General features: G+C 46.3%; 1 protein-coding gene across 1 annotated transcript; it reads right to left on the bottom strand.

Annotated features, from left to right (window-relative positions):
- Window positions 1-9,346: 9,346 nt before the first annotated feature.
- On the bottom strand, window positions 9,347-15,335 carry LOC119391507 (monocarboxylate transporter 10-like). Its single transcript, XM_037659183.2, has 3 exons — window positions 15,206-15,335; window positions 12,553-13,428; window positions 9,347-9,850 (listed from the first exon to the last, which is right to left on the bottom strand). Exons 2-3 carry the CDS (start codon window positions 13,391-13,393, stop codon window positions 9,675-9,677), a joined length of 1,017 nt encoding a protein of 338 aa, XP_037515111.2. The 5' UTR covers window positions 13,394-13,428; window positions 15,206-15,335; the 3' UTR covers window positions 9,347-9,674.
- Between the last annotated feature and the right edge of the window lie 646 nt (window positions 15,336-15,981).

Below are 15,981 nucleotides of genomic sequence, written 5' to 3'. Positions count from 1 at the left end.
TGAGCAGCGGCTTACAAGAAGTGAAAAAGAAAGAACACAACAGGTTAACATATCAGTAAGCAATACGACCAAAATCCACCTCCATCGCACCCTGTGAAAGTGTATGTATGTATGGCGAAGCCGTTAATGATGATCGCCTTGTGGTCACTGTGATACGCCGGGTTATATTAAGCGACCACCTTCGACGCGTTTGCGGCCGATACCAAATCCAGGTGTGATATTATGCGAGAGCCCTCTAAATGAACTGTCTAGTTCAGCAAGCTGTGATTGGCTAAGTGTTAGAGCAAGCGGGCCGGCACCAATAGTGAGCTCTAGCTAAGATCTCTGGCTCTGGCAACACCTGCCGCTACCGCGACCGCCGCTCGCTACACCGCCGACTCGTCGGTTCACGCGCAATAAACCTGACGCGCGCCTAACGTACGCGTTGAAACATGTCTGTGCGTGTCACCTCTCTCTCGCTTCGCCCTCTCCACCGCTCGCAACGCTAGAGCGCACATCGAGTGTTATAGTCGCGGGAGACTTCAACGTTGACGTCAGCGGAGGAGGAGGAGAATGGCTCGTCCATTACATGCGTGACGTGCACTCGCTGAACTGCGTGTCGGCGGAACGGAAACTACCCACTAGAGCACTGCACGGGCCGGATTTTACGGCCCGGGCCCTGCCCGGGTCCGCTTTATGAAGCCCGAGCCCAGTCCGGGCCCGGGCGTACATGACCGAACCCAGCCCGAGCCCGGCCCGGGCCCATGGTTCCAAGCCCGGGCCGGCCCGAGCCCGGCCGTACTTGACCGTACCCAGCCTGAGCCCGGCCCGGACCCGTCGTTCCACGCCCGGGCCCGGCCTGGGCCCGGGCGTTCATTACTAAACTAATCGAGGGCGCGCTTGTTCATGAGCAGGTCCGACCCGGGCCCGCTAGAGGATATTAGTTGTTGATGATGATTATTAATGATGCCATGCGCTTTGTAGCTGGCGATCGGACGGAAAATTCGGTGTGTACATGCATCGAAATGTTGCTTTGCCCGCGGTGGTAGCTCAGTGGTTAAGCTGTTAAGCCCTAGGACACGGGTGCGATTCCCGCGGCTACGGCGGCCGCAATTTGATGGGGGCGAAATGCAAGAACACCCGTGTATATACTTATCTTTAGGTGCACGTTAGAGAACTCGATGTGGTCGAAATTGATCCGGTGCCACTACGGCGTGCCTCGTAATCATATCGTGGTTTTCGCGCGTAATACCAAGAAATATAAATGAAATGTACCGTATGTGTCAACCTCGAATAAAAGACCGAAATCTTTAGTCCTCCCATGGGAACAACCGTGATCTCGCCCATTGTTAGTGCTGTTAATATATATATATATATATATATATATATATATATATATATATATATATATATATATATATATATATATATATATATATATATATATATATATATATATATATATATATATTGAAAGCGGCCAGCCTCTCCCCAGCACCTCCACCACGTATGAGGTCTTGGTAGGGCAGACGTTTATTTGTCCCGAAGACCCGGCAGCGAACAGGCACGATCAACCCACACTGATGGCGATGATACACGACTAAGATGAGGATGCATAACCAAATGCATCATGATGGTGATAATGTACACATGAAGAAGATGTGCATAATAAATGGCCACAATATATATATATATATATATATATATATATATATATATATATATATATATATATATATATATATATTTATATATATATGTATATACATATATATATATATATTGTGGGCATTTATTATGCACATCTTCTTCATGTGTAGATTATATATATATATATATATATATATATATATATATATATATATGACGTGGCGTGTTTATAAGGAACCCCACCACGATGTACTTGTTACTTTGACAAAGCCTGGTCCCGCCGACGAAACGTTAGTGAAAATATACAGTGCCAATCTATATCTATACTGGTGAAAAAAAATAGCACTTCAACTGTTTTCCTATTTTTATTGCTAAGCTTTACTAAGAGCTTTACTCTTTGAACGTGTCACTTCAGCTTGGCACAGTATACCTTAGACCACGGTGCCTTAGACCATGCAATGCATAACGTTCGCGTGTGCTCGAAGGCCCGACTTACGCCTTTTAATGGGCGGGTCCGAGTCCGGCCCGGCCCGCAGCCTGTAGCCCAGGCCCGGCCCAGGCCCGCAGATTCAAGCCCGGGCCCGGCCTGGGCCCGCACTTTCAAGCCCGAGCCCGGACCGCGGGCCGGGCCCGATCTTTCGGGCCGGCCCGGGCCCGTGCAGTGCTCTACTACCCACCACGATAAGGGGAACGTGCATCGATCTGGTCTTTGCCAACTTCGACATCGAATGTTTGCAGGAACCTCTCAGCGTGCACTTCGCCGATCACGAGGCCGTGGTAGTCAAGGCGAAACGCGCGCCAGCTCCCGTACAGCGCCGGTGTCCACTCTGAAGAAACGACAAGACCTACGGCAGCCAACGCTTCAAAACAATCTTCCAGCGCTCACCGCAGCACACGCGTTAGCGCCGTTCAACCCGTGACTGCACCCGTGCGCAACGCTACTGCTTCGCATCCCATCAGGGATCCCTTGGGGAAGATGGTGCTAATTTTTGTTGTTATTATTATTGCTATTATTGCAGCAAATCTGTATAAAGCTAGACGAAACCGAAATTCGTCCGTCCTTCGTGCGCTAAGCTCCTAAAGTGCTGTTGCCACAGAAATTTGGCGAGCACCTCTAGTCCTTACTGGTCCACTAAAAATGTAGAAATTGTCCGTGGGTAAAAACATACCTGACACAGCACTTAGGGTAATGCCACTACTCACCACTGGTCCACAGAAAATTAGGAAGGGAACGTGCGGGCGGCAAACTCAAAGATTTTCTGACAGGCGCGCACAACAAATGTGAAAGACTTCAATTAACCGTCGGGATTAACCCAGTGATAAGCACCGCAGTCGCACGGTTCAGCTGCGCTGCTTAACCATCTGTGTGGAATTTTTGGGCGGTGATTTTTTATTGTTAATAATATTTATCTTTATCACAAGGTGCGCACGGACGTCAACTCATACGCCCACTTCGCCAGCTGCTTTTAGAACTCTCTATGAGTGCTTTACTTTGCGAGCGCAACGACATTCCGACGAAAAAAACCACACAGACTACAGGCTAACAGCCCTCGCTGTGAAACGGCACTTACCTCCTTGTGGCAGGGTAGCGCTGTATGAGACATATAGCGGCATCAAACGCACACGATATAAATAATGGTGATTACAAGTGATACGTTTCTCTCGCGCAATCTCGCACGCGTGCCCTCCACCACCAGCCCCCCCCCCCCCTTTAAACACACACACACACACACACACACACACACACACACACACACACACACACACACACACACACACACACACACACACACACACACACACACACACACACACACACACACACACACAGCAGACCCAGAACCTCGTACAACAAACGAGAAATTCCCTCAACTTTCCTACAGATTGCCATTTGACGAAAATACTACACTAAAAGACTGTCGGCGTGACCCACATATTGTCAGCTAGAGCAACAGCCAGACTTGACATTTTACCGCTCCCCACTACCTTCCCTATTTCTTACCCAGGGGATCGACTGACATACCACTGTGATGTCTGGAATAGCTGATAGCAGCTACCGTTTTTAGCGACGTCGGTGCTCAAGAAGAGATTGCATGTCACTTTTCGGCGGGAAGTTAAGAAGGAAATGCCCGTTGTTGAGTTCCGCTCCCAAGGACTAAGTCGGGACGGGCGCGCTCGCGCCTCAATGGCGGGCGTCCCAGTGGCGGGTGCCCAGGTGGAAGGTGACTCGCAGTTATCGCAGTTTGGGACTCCCAGCTCTATGGAACGCGGTGATTCTGGGAGCTGACCCTGGCGCCCATGAGAAACCTCGCGGAAGGCCACTAGACTGGTGAACATTCCAAAACGCAGTGCAGGTGCTTTTCGACGCGAGGGGAGAGCCTGTCTCGAGCTTGATGACAGAAGCTGCTCTGACTCATTGACCCCTCAAGTACCGCTGGCTGCCTCTTCCTTTCGTGAATCGGCCGAGACGGGCAGAGTGACAGGTGGAGAAAAGCGGGTGACGAGGGAGGAGGCGGGCAGAAGAGGCCCGACAATGCGGGTACCCGAACTGCTGGGCGGATTGAAATTGTCTCGATGTTAATAAATCAGTTTTCCTAAGTTACTATCTCGAAGTCGTAGCTTGACCAGCAACGCCTAATCTTGGTGAACGCACCAAAACTCACGCATAACGCTACACCGTACACATCACCGGCTCCGCAGGATAATCAATATGCGCGAAAGAAGCTGTTGCATAACGCGGACGTAATTTTTCCAGAAGATGCCAAAACTTCAATGTCTAAATTTACAATGCACTGCGCGGAATGCGCTGACTATAGCGCCTGCTGTTTGGCTAAGTAAAAGCAGTGTGTTTACGTTGACGTATCGAGCCTATGGCTTTCAGTGACCCTGAGAATCTGCTGACCCATAGGTAATAATTCGAGGCAGGCTTCTCTTCTGCCAAGGCTAAGGCGGCTCTTTGGAACCATTGGCACGCGCGTCATGCAGTTCAACACGTGTCGACTAGCACGGGTGCCCTTCCCCCTGCCCTTCCCCATTCAGATCACCTGAGCGCTATTCTCTGTACTGAGCCACACATAGGCTTCCAAAGCAACGCAGAGCGGCCCCACTGCTCTTATCGCAACTGGGGGCATCCACAGCCACAATACTGCCGCCCCTGCGCACGCGCAGAGCTCTCGGATTGCACCCGCGGTGCGCCACAATGTAACTATTGCTGACTGGCAGTGCTCAGGGCCGAATGAGGAGCGCATGCGCGCACGTGTCCTTACCGCCGGGAAATCCGGCGACAAACCGCCTTCGCGGGCAGCGTCTGCCCCCAGTAACGCATACTTCAGCCGCGCGAGCGTCGCGACCAAACTTCAGTTCGGGTTCCCTATACACCTACGCGATAACGCGTACGTGTGGTGGTTTTTGAACATGTTCAAAACGCAGAAAGGAAATGAGAAAATCATCGCATACCCTATCCTCTTGCGCACCCTACTTATCACCGCTTACGGATATCCTCTCTAATTTTCGTTTCGCCATACACCGAGAATCACTTTTGCGAGATGTCACATGACCGCGCCATTGAACCGAAGCATGTATACGCATGACTTTCCATTTTCGTTTCATCATAGCGTGTGAACGTTGAGATAATAATAATTATTAGGGTTTAACGTCCTAACAACAAGAAGTAATTGTGAGTGACGCCGTAGTGGAGGGCTCCGGAAATTTTGGCCTTCTGCGGCTCTTCAGCGTGCACCTAAATCGAAGTACGCGGGCGTCAAGCATTTTCGTCTCCATCGAAAATGCGGCCGCCGCGGCCGGGATTTGATCCCGCGACGTTCGGACCGGCATTCGAGCACCATAACCACCAGAACACCGTGGACGGTCGAATGTTGATGTGAAGAAACACTATCGTCCTTTAAGTTGTCACTGGTGCGATGCATAAACGCAAAATTTGCACGTGAATACGCACTGCGCATGAGTAGTTGCAAATAAAACTGGGGGCTTAGCATTTAGTGTTGTAGCGTTTATTAATAGTTTCATTGGATTAGTTTCGTGAATTATAGGGTGTTGAGCTGGCGCCCATGCAGATAGGCCATGCTCAGGCACAGTGCTGGGCCTTGTCGAAGATACTTGTATCTTAGATACTATCTTAGATACTCTTTGGGTATCTTATATCTGTATCGCGATACGTCTTGCAAGACGTGTATCAGTATCCGTATTTCCGATACGTTCAATAATGTATCGTGTATCTTAAGATACAAGATACTGCATCGCAACAACCCCGTGCGAAACAACAAACGTTGGCTGAACTCAGCTTCTCAAGCTGACACTGCTTCCACTGTAAGCCACCTGAGTATAACTAGACGCAGTGACATTCTCTGATCTTTCCGCCAGAGTCTGCTAGCGAGGTCAGGATACGAGGTCTCCGCGTCCCTATTAGTGGTGCAGAGTCACATGGTGGCGCTCGCGCCATCTCGATAAAATCAAGCGCGCGAATGTCTACGCCGTGCCGACCTTTTGTTTTCCAGCTTTTTTTCCTTTGCAGTTGTGTCAGTGCTCTGCTGTGTACTCCAATGCGTGCGGCGTCTTTAACACAAATTTTGATGCCGCTGTAGAGTCGTTATCGAAGCTTCTCCTGCGTGGTGCTTCGTTACGATGTCTGACGAATTGAAGAATGGGGTTTCTCTGCGTCTCGTGGCTTTCACACATCAGCGATCTGAAGGATCTCGTGGACGTGATTTTGACTTACATATTAGATACTATTGACTTATATGCAAATGAGATTTTAACAACTATCGCACCACCGGTACATATGATAGATGTAATAAAAGAAGCATTTACCTAACAGAAGATATGACGTACCGTATCTTTACCTTCCCGCTATCAATATTAAAATAGTTCCTAAAATTCTTAGTGTTTCTTTAGCTGTCTTTCTTTTGAATGACACACATTAGTTAGGTCTCTGTATTTTTTACCGTCTGTTTACAGCAATATGTCTTTTTTAACGTGCTGCCGAAATAAGCTCTCGGCTTCATGCTTATTTTTAACTGTCCGCGCCATTTATGCTGCTGTTTTATTATTTATATTCCACAACAGTTTATTGACATGCCAAGGCGACGTTGAGGACAGATGTACAATAATACGGTGGCGCTTGGAGTATACAGTAACAAAAATTCTGTTTACTACTTCGTAACATAGCGAAATTGAGTTTCCATTATACTAACGGAAATCATTATGAGCCATCTTGAAGATTTTAGGAAGAAGATTCGAGAAGCATTATACCACATGCACCGTTTTTCTCATGAGCGTCCCAGCGAGGTCTTTTGTAATATTTCGATGGTCAATGAGTTTTCTATTGTCTAGCCTTGGCAGGTAAGTTTACGATAATATAATAGATTCCTAATTGGCGCAACTATTAGGTGCACCTCTTGTATCGCGTTTCTATTGTTATTCATCGTTATTGTTTCGTGAACGCCTTTCTATTTTACTTAGATATATATTTGTTTTCCTTTTTAAAACCTGCTCAAGTTTTTTGCTGTTAATAATCACCAAGTGATGGGAGCTGTAAGTGGCAATAGTGTGAATAGCGGTGGTCTCCTGCGATGCTTTGTGCAACTATACAATACGATTGGGACGTTTCTGGGATGCACATCTTATGTAGTAAAATAATAAATGTTAAAAGATTACACTTTAGCGAGTATGTCGCTAGCGAGCGTTTTACGCAAGTAGATAATTAGACTATGAAAAGTGAGTGCAGTATTATGTACTCTAATTATGCACGATGCGTCACAATAAAGGTCATTACCAGCGTTGTTGCTCCTGTACACCTGCCCGGTGATCCACTATTGCGGATACGGTGATGCGTTTACGTATAAAGTACAACACATCGGTATTTGCGCCATCGCGCGTAGGCTTCTTATTGAAATGCTTGAAATTAGATGCCAATCTCCTAGCTTGTCGGCAAGCAGAGCAGCGACCCCCATCAATTACGAAAACGACAAGCAAAAACCACTGACAGCGCAGTGTATAAACAGCTGTCACGTTAGCACCTAAAACGACCCCAATAAGTTGTTTCTGAATAAAACTAATACACATTGAGCAAGAAATGCAAAACTTTTGAGATATTAACAGGCACCTCGTTCAAATGAAACAAGGTTCGTCGCAGCGAAGAAATTTTCAATGAAAATATTTTTGCGCATAGGCATTGGAGGATGGAATATAGAGGCTAATCAGAATTAAGCTTTATGGTTTTCTTAAGATTCACCACGGGGAAGTACGTGAAGACCACCTTTCCAAATAAGTTACGCAGCTAGGGGGACACAAAGTGGGATGATAATTATCGCTAACACCCGCCAAATTAACTACGATTGCACAATGAACTTTTTACTGACTGCAGTAAGCGGCATGTTTGTATTGAAAAGTTCGAGTCAGTCCTGTTTCCACCCAGTTACACTTGGCAGAATTCTTCTAGCATGTCCATGCCCCTATATAACCGGCTGCCAAATTTAACTGCGGTTCGCATGATTACGCACGCATGACAGTATACAGACTAGCGTAACGCAACGCCCCGAAGTGCCGCGAAAGTTTCGAGCGGCGTTTAGGCAAAGATAACGGTTACCAACCAACTGGCAATATCAAGGAATGTCTGCGCGTCACATCACAGAGAAACTTTACACCGATCCCCGCTGTCTTGCATGAGTAATTATTCGAACTGCAATTAAACTTTGCAGCTGGATATCTCGGAGCACGGACATGCTAGAAGAATTTTAGGGGCGAAGCTCCTTAAGGCGGCACCCGTTCGTCCCTCGTAGTCGTAGTCGTAGTGCGTAACCAGTCTTACGGTTTGACCTCCAAGGTGGTGCCGGTGGGAGATTTTTCCTGTGCGTTGTTGAACAACAAAAAATTCGCAGCGTGCGCGTTAACTAAAAGCCGAATTCTTCTGTCTCTCATTCCCCATTAGCAGCCATTGGCATGTTCCAGTAGGAAACGTTAGTAGAAGTAGAAGTGTAAGTGTTAGCTAAAAGCCGACTTCTTCTGTCTCTCATTCCCTTTAGCAGCCATTGTTTATACCTCCAAGGTAGTGCCTGGTGAGATTTCTCCTGTGCGTGATTAAACAATAAAAACTTTGTTCAAAACGCCGTTGATTGATGAAATAAACCAACGAAAGACGCCAGATGTTTTGTAGAAGCAATACAAAAGAACGCCAGATGTTTCTAAAGCAAAACGAAAAGACTCCAGCTGCTTAACGAAAGACGCCAGATGTTTTCTAAAGCAATGGTTTTGTAAACAATGAAAATTCACAGCGTACATGTAAAATTAAAAGGAGCTGCAAGTCGTCATAACTCATCGAACCTTTAGTATAAACGCGCCCGATCTCACGTCGGTGATTATGTACTGGGCAGAATTCACGGAATATTCACGGTTTACCGATGAACCTCCGCAGCTTCGCCCACTCATCATCATTCACTCCGTGGATATGCTGTGATTTTTTTTCAAGTTGATCTGCGTAGAAAAGAGACTGCCTCTAAATTTTCCATACAAACATGCCCGCTTAGTGCAGCCAATAAAAAGTACATCGTTGCATCTTAACTGGAAGGCTGACAAGGATAATTAACATCTCACGCGGTGTTCCCCTGACCAGACAACTTATTTGTAGAGGAGGCCTTGTAAGAAAATCATCAAGCTTCATTTTAATCACCCGGTATAGATCTATATTAACAAATTCGCGAATGTATCGAAGTATCTTAAGATACAATTACAAAGTATTGTATCAGATACAATTATTGCCGCAGTGTCTTGTATCTGTATCTCAAATACTTCTTGTCCAAGTATCTTGTATCGTATCGCAATACAATTTCAAAGTATCTTTGCCCAGCCCTGCTCAGGCAGGTGTCCGGGGTATGTTCTAGCAGAAATCAGTGGTCAAGTACAAGTGCGTTACGGACCAAACCGCGGGGTGTCCTGAATAGTAATCACAGACAGCAACCGATACGAGAGGTGCTAACTTCAGTGAGCTATGCTCGCTATCTGCTTAAGCATAGCATGACGTGGAGTTATAGTCATAGTGAACTGCTCTCCTCCTGCGTGCTTCCTGGAGAGACCTCAGGGATGCAACGTCGGCGTTTCGTCGTGGCTTGGAAAACCAGCACTGTCAGCAACACGGCTACGCCAAGGTTGAGTCCGGCAAGCATGATGTAGAGCCTGTCGTAGGAGCCACGCCTGTCCCTGAAGAAACCTTAACGAAGAAAGTAAACAAGAAATTTATAAATGCGCACTTCATTAACAACCAAAATATGCGTCTTCCTGTAAAGAACTCAATAGAGTTTGGCGCAGCGACGGTTTGTCCCTGCGAAAACTCGAAACGAGAGACAAGTATTGACAGACAACAGTCATAAGAAGGAAAGAAGTGGAAATTTCCAAGGGCTCGTTTTTTTCTTTGTTATACACAATATTAGTGAGCACTAACAGACGATAATGCCAAGGAAAGCATAGGGGATGTTATTAGTAGTAAATGTAGTGTAAATGTGAAGAAAGAAAATTGGACGAAAAGATAGCTTGCCGCGGGCAGGGACCGAACCTGCGACCTTCGAATAACGCGTCCGATGATCTACCAACTGAGCTACCGCGGTGGCCATCCCCCGTCCACTTTATGGGGTATATATGTGTATTTAAACGCGGGAGTGTCAGTCAGCGCCGCCGTGTATAACAAAGAAAAAACGAGCCCTTTAAAGTTTCCACTTGTTTCCTTCATTCATAGCGAGGGTCTCCTTCTGGCAGACTTGATGCTTTCAGGTGGTATACAAAGGATTATTGGTCAGCTGCCAGCTCGTAATAAGTTCACGTGCCACGTGACGCCAACAGGCAGAGAAAGTGTTCCACACTAGCCGTCATGGCAACTAGCAGCGCTGACTGATACTCCCGCGTCTAAATACACATATATACCCCATAAAGTGGACTGGGGGATGGCCGCCGCGCTAGCTCAGTTGGTAGAGCATCGGACGCGTTATTCGAAGGTCGCAGGTTCAGTCCCTGCACGCGGCAAGCTATCTTTTGATCCACTTTCTTTCTTGACATTAACATTACATTTACTACTACCAACGCCCCCTATACTTTCCTTGGCATTATTGTCTGTTAGTGGTCATTAAGATTGTGTATAACAAAGAAAAAAACGAGCCCTTTAAAGTTTCCACTTCTTTCCTTCATTCATAGCGAGGCTCTCCTTCTGGCAGACTTGATGCTTTCAGGTGGTATACAAAAGATTATTGGTTAGCTGCCAGCTCGTAATAAGTTCACGTGCCACGTGACGCCAACAGGCAGAGAAAGTGTTCCACACTAGCCGTCATGGCAACTAGCAGCGCTGACTGACACTCCCGCGTTTAAATACACATATATACCCCATAAAGTGGACGGGGGGATGGCCGCCGCGGTAACTCAGTTGGTAGAGCATCGGACGCGTTATTCGAAGGTCGCAGGTTCGGTCCCTGTCCGCGGCAAGGTATCTCTTCCTCCACTTTTCTTTCTTCACATTTACATTACATTTACTACTAATAACATCCCGCAGACTTTCCTTGGCATTATTGTCTGTTAGTGCTCATTAATAGAGTCATAAGAAAGTCGCTCTCACCCCGCCTTGGCAATGTCATTCAGGGTGGTGTCTCTTATGGAGGAACCAATGAGATAATTGCGTATAACGCACATATTTGAGCCCTTTTAGAGCGGCACACGTTGGTCAAGGGGCCGACCTAAGAAAAAGTTTTACTGCAGGACTCCAGTGATACTTCTTTGTTAAGGCAAGTGGTACTACCTTACCAATAAATCTTATGCAGATCACTTCAATTTTGGAAAAGTCATCAATTTACATACCTCCTTCTTTACTGAACATTAGACTGATGGTTGGATGGAGCGATATAGAAAACAGGCTGACTGAAACGCTCTATACGTTTTGGTATCTTAATAACAAACGGTCCACCATGTTGACCAGCTCACTGTCTAACAGTGTCATTACCTATATTTGACTACAAATATAACCTCATGTGAAGCTCACACAGCGCTGTCACCGAATGCCGCGTTAAGGAAAGTGCACCCTTCGCGATAGCTGCAACAGGTCTCTGAATCCACGTGAGTTACGCATATCAGGCTTGGCTTAGGCAATGAACTACGAAAGACCGAGTCTCTCATGTACTCGAATGGCCAATCAACTACTCCAATTCAATCATCTCCTCACTTCTACAATTCGTTGGTTGCTCGATCACTGCGCCGGGAATTTGAAGGCGAAAGTACGCTGACTACAGGAGCAAGCCATTTATAGATATCATCTGCCCATTTATTGCCGCGATGTCTCACGTCTAGGATGAAGGAGAGTGGTGCGCGTAAATGCAACAAGGTTAGCAGTATTCCCTTCCAGTTTACTACCCTGCAATCGTGGAAGGAGAACAAACTCTGAGTTCAGATAATCGCACGCACACTGAAATTTTTGCGAAATCAGCACTCTTCCAAGTTGTCTTGCGCACGTTTACGAAAACATGTTGAGCATAAATTGTCGCGATGGTTATCATGACGGCGAATTAAACGAAACGCGCGAATCGTGCAAAATTCAGAACCTTAATAACCTATATCCAAATACGGATGCTGAGGCCAATAAATACGCTTTCACATTCTTAGTAGCACTGAACAAACTTCAACACAGCATGTAATGGAGAAAACTGATGCAGTCGATCTGTATATTTCGCCTTTTAAATCGGTTTTTAGATCCGATGACTCCTAACAATAATAAGATGAACTGTGGAAGTCAGTTATTGGAATAAATGCTTTAATTCCCAGGCTATAAGTGAGAAATATGCCTAGGTCAACTTTCTTTTACAGTTACATTGTGCAGAAGAGCACTACAGAAATTCTGGTGTTTTGTTGCTCATCTTGCGAGGATATGCAAGAACTTACCTAATATGGCTGGACCAGACAGGTAAACCGGTACACCGACCAGTCCTCCAACTCCGCAGCACAAACTGAACTGACCCAAGCCAACATGGTCGGCGACCAGCACAGGCCTTATACAATGGATGTAGCCTTGGGCCACACCTGCCAAGCAAGAAAGGGCTACGATTTCTTCAAAGGCTGAGACGCGTGTGATGATGGCGTAACTCACGGTCGTCGCAAGAAGGCACGCCACTGCGATAGGTGAGCGGCTGAAAGAAATTTTGTCCGTCGCCAAAGGCATAACAATACGCCCGACGGCCTGTCCGAGGAAAGTGAACATAAGGGTTGACTTGGCACGCTCCACCTCCACCCCCTTGTCGGCACTATAATCTACTATGGTTGTCATAAATAAGCCATTAGTGTAGTCTGATACGACTTGAAGCAGCACCACAACAATAAAGGGAAACAACGTGAAGCCGCAGAACATCCAGAGGTGGCAGTTTGAGGACGAAGGACGCTTCCCATACGAAGGCGAAACAAGCTGTACCTCTTGTTTCAATGTGTTCATCGCTGTTTTCATTGCACACTGTTCACTGCACGGGTCGGGTTGCCCTGGATGCGTAGCTTTGGCGGTCTTCTCGTCGCTTTGGCGGGTTGGGAAAGGGCGAGGGGTCTTGATTAACATCACTAGTGGCAGAATGTGCATAATTAAACCAGCGCTCAAAAGAAGGCTGCCACGCAGACCGTATTTCTTCACACAGAGCGATATCCATGGTACCCCTGCCACACCAGCTGCCACCGTGCCTATGTCCTTGATGGCCGTGGCAGTGGCCTTGAACTTGTCAAAACAGAGAAGCAAATACATTGCGACACCAAGCAGCGTTGTTCCCACGCCAGTTCCTGCAAAGACAATGTATGTATGCCACATACGTACGTAAGGTTAAGGAACAAGCTTCCTCAGGGTGTCGGACACTAGATGTTCATCAGATCAAGCATGAAAATAAACAAAGATGTGCCAATTCTGCTTTAATCATTTTCTGCAGCAGATTAAAATGCAATCAAGAAATTTAGAACGTACGTTCAATGTATTTGAAGGCGAAGGTAATTAGCGCCTTAATAAGCTGGTTATTTTACGAGACAAGATGACGGAATTCTGAATTCAGAATTTTGACTCTGTCTACAGAGTTCGGTATAACCGCGTTACTAAACTAAGTTTTTCAATCAGTTACTACGAGCTTATCAAAAATATTAATTTTCTGCAACGGGCCGCAAGAAGTCGTGGTTGGCTCAACACCAAGAGAGTACTTGATTTCTTGCAAAGCTGTTTAGGTTACTCGTGGCGGGTGCGCCCAATATATTGCCTTCCAAATTATTGTATCTTTCATCGATTTCACATATGGTCCAGCCTACTTCTGGACGATTATGTAAATATTTTTGAATGCGAAGCATTTCTTTATAACCAAAACCACTTTGACTGATCTATCTATCTATCTATCTATCTATCTATCTATCTATCTATCTATCTATCTATCTATCTATCTATCTATCTATCTATCTATCTATCTATCTATCTATCTATCTATCTATCTATCTATCTATCTATCTATCTATCTATCTATCTATCTACGTTCAGCAGCTCTGGTGCTCATCTTCTTAAACTGGTATATGACAGGAGGGCATGAGCATATGATGAACAAGATTCACAGGTCACTGCATGAATGAGTTCACATACCCGTCCCGCACGTCATGAAACCCTTTCCCACGCCACGTGTGGCGCGAACTCGCGTACGATAGTCGATGGCATACGGTTAAGCGCAACAGGTGATTCACTGTCTATATCAACGAAGGAACAGCGAATATAGACATTCAAAGCATTAAAAGATACTTCACGGGGTTTAAGCAGGAGAAAGACGTGCCGCTTGTTATGGATAGCGATCTTAATGTAGAAGACAAACGATGAAAAACGTGCGGCAACGACGCTTAGCCAGCAATCACGCGGTGCACGTGGCGAATAACTGCTTACATCAACGGTTTCCTTACAAGAGTCGCTGTGGTGGTGCTTGTCTCACGTCCGTTGTAGTTTCAGTGCTGGCTGTCACCGTTATAACAATGCAGTAACGTCTAAATATGTACTCCTATGACTCAACTAGCTATAGTCCAGCGTTGCTCGTTCCCACAGGAATACTTCAGCGAACCGTACTCCGTTTCAACAAAAGTGATGCCTGCGCTGTAACCTGAGCGTCGGCGTTACGTTAGACAGGGCTTTAGGCATCAGTATGGTAAACCTGCCTGGTAAGACCGCGATATGCACACATACTCATATTACACAAAGACGTCGAACCACCTCCTAAGGCTTGGCTCAAATTGTGGCATATGCAGTTACTTGCTGACTGCTTCTCATGAAATCGATTCCCACAATGCGTGGGGTATCTGCCAGAATTTTTCTTTGAAGCTTAACCCTCGATTACGCGAAAAGCAAAAGACGCCCCCTCCCCCCTCCGAAAAAATTTTCTGGCTACGCCCCTGCTCACTACTCTATCACCAGAGCCAGTATAGTACTTCTCACTGGTAGCGCAAAATGAAAAATTGTAATCGCTGCTGGCTTTGCTCGCTTAATCATTTCACCCACTCGATACCAACGAACAGTACACTAATATGCAATCAATAATGCTCGTACCTTGTATCACTCCGTAAGTCACAGACAGCCAAGCGATATCTGGCGCGAAGCTGGACGCCAGGACTCCCGCAGAAGTGATGAATCCACCGACAAGAGTTATGTGGTAGATGGAGAACTTTTTTTGCACGACGCTGACGAGAAGCCCTGGAAAAGCACCAGTCGGAGGCATATTCACGTTACGGTTGGTGTAGGTCATCACAATTTTGAACGCGTGCCTTCAACAGACGCAATCGGACACTTTATGCGTGCAGTATATTGCGCAAATCCTTTACGAGGTCCAAATAATTTGCCCTCATACGCGATAGTAAACGCTGGAACAAATTGTTGATGTTAAAAAGCACGATGACTAAGCAGCGACAGCCTTGCAATGCCTGATTCGCATTTCTCCGTGTGTGTGTTTTTCTGTCTTCTCCGTTACCGCCTTCCTCGCACTCGCTGTCATCAAGATGTCCTTGTCAAGCTTCGGAAATATACCGCGTCGCAAATTAACTTTACACCAAACGCAGACATTTTCCGTATACATACACCATTTGAGAGGGCAGTAATGCCATCACGACATTGTGCTGCAGAAAGGCGGAAAGCTTCACCGTGGAGTGTGCTTCTACGTGCACTCTAAGAAACAAAAAAACCCGGCAGATCCCACGCATTGTGGGAATCGATGTAATGCGAAGCAGCCAGCAAAGAGCTGCATACATCGTCTTGTATGTCATTGAGGAAAATGTGTGTCATGGTTTTCATGTTAACTCCTAATATTTATGTTCGTCACACAGTAACGT

Source organism: Rhipicephalus sanguineus, chromosome 4 (genome assembly GCF_013339695.2).
Source record: "Rhipicephalus sanguineus isolate Rsan-2018 chromosome 4, BIME_Rsan_1.4, whole genome shotgun sequence".
NCBI lineage: Eukaryota > Metazoa > Arthropoda > Arachnida > Ixodida > Ixodidae > Rhipicephalus > Rhipicephalus sanguineus.
The sequence above is the reverse complement of the archived record's forward strand: the minus strand, read 5'-3'. Positions and strand labels throughout refer to the sequence as shown.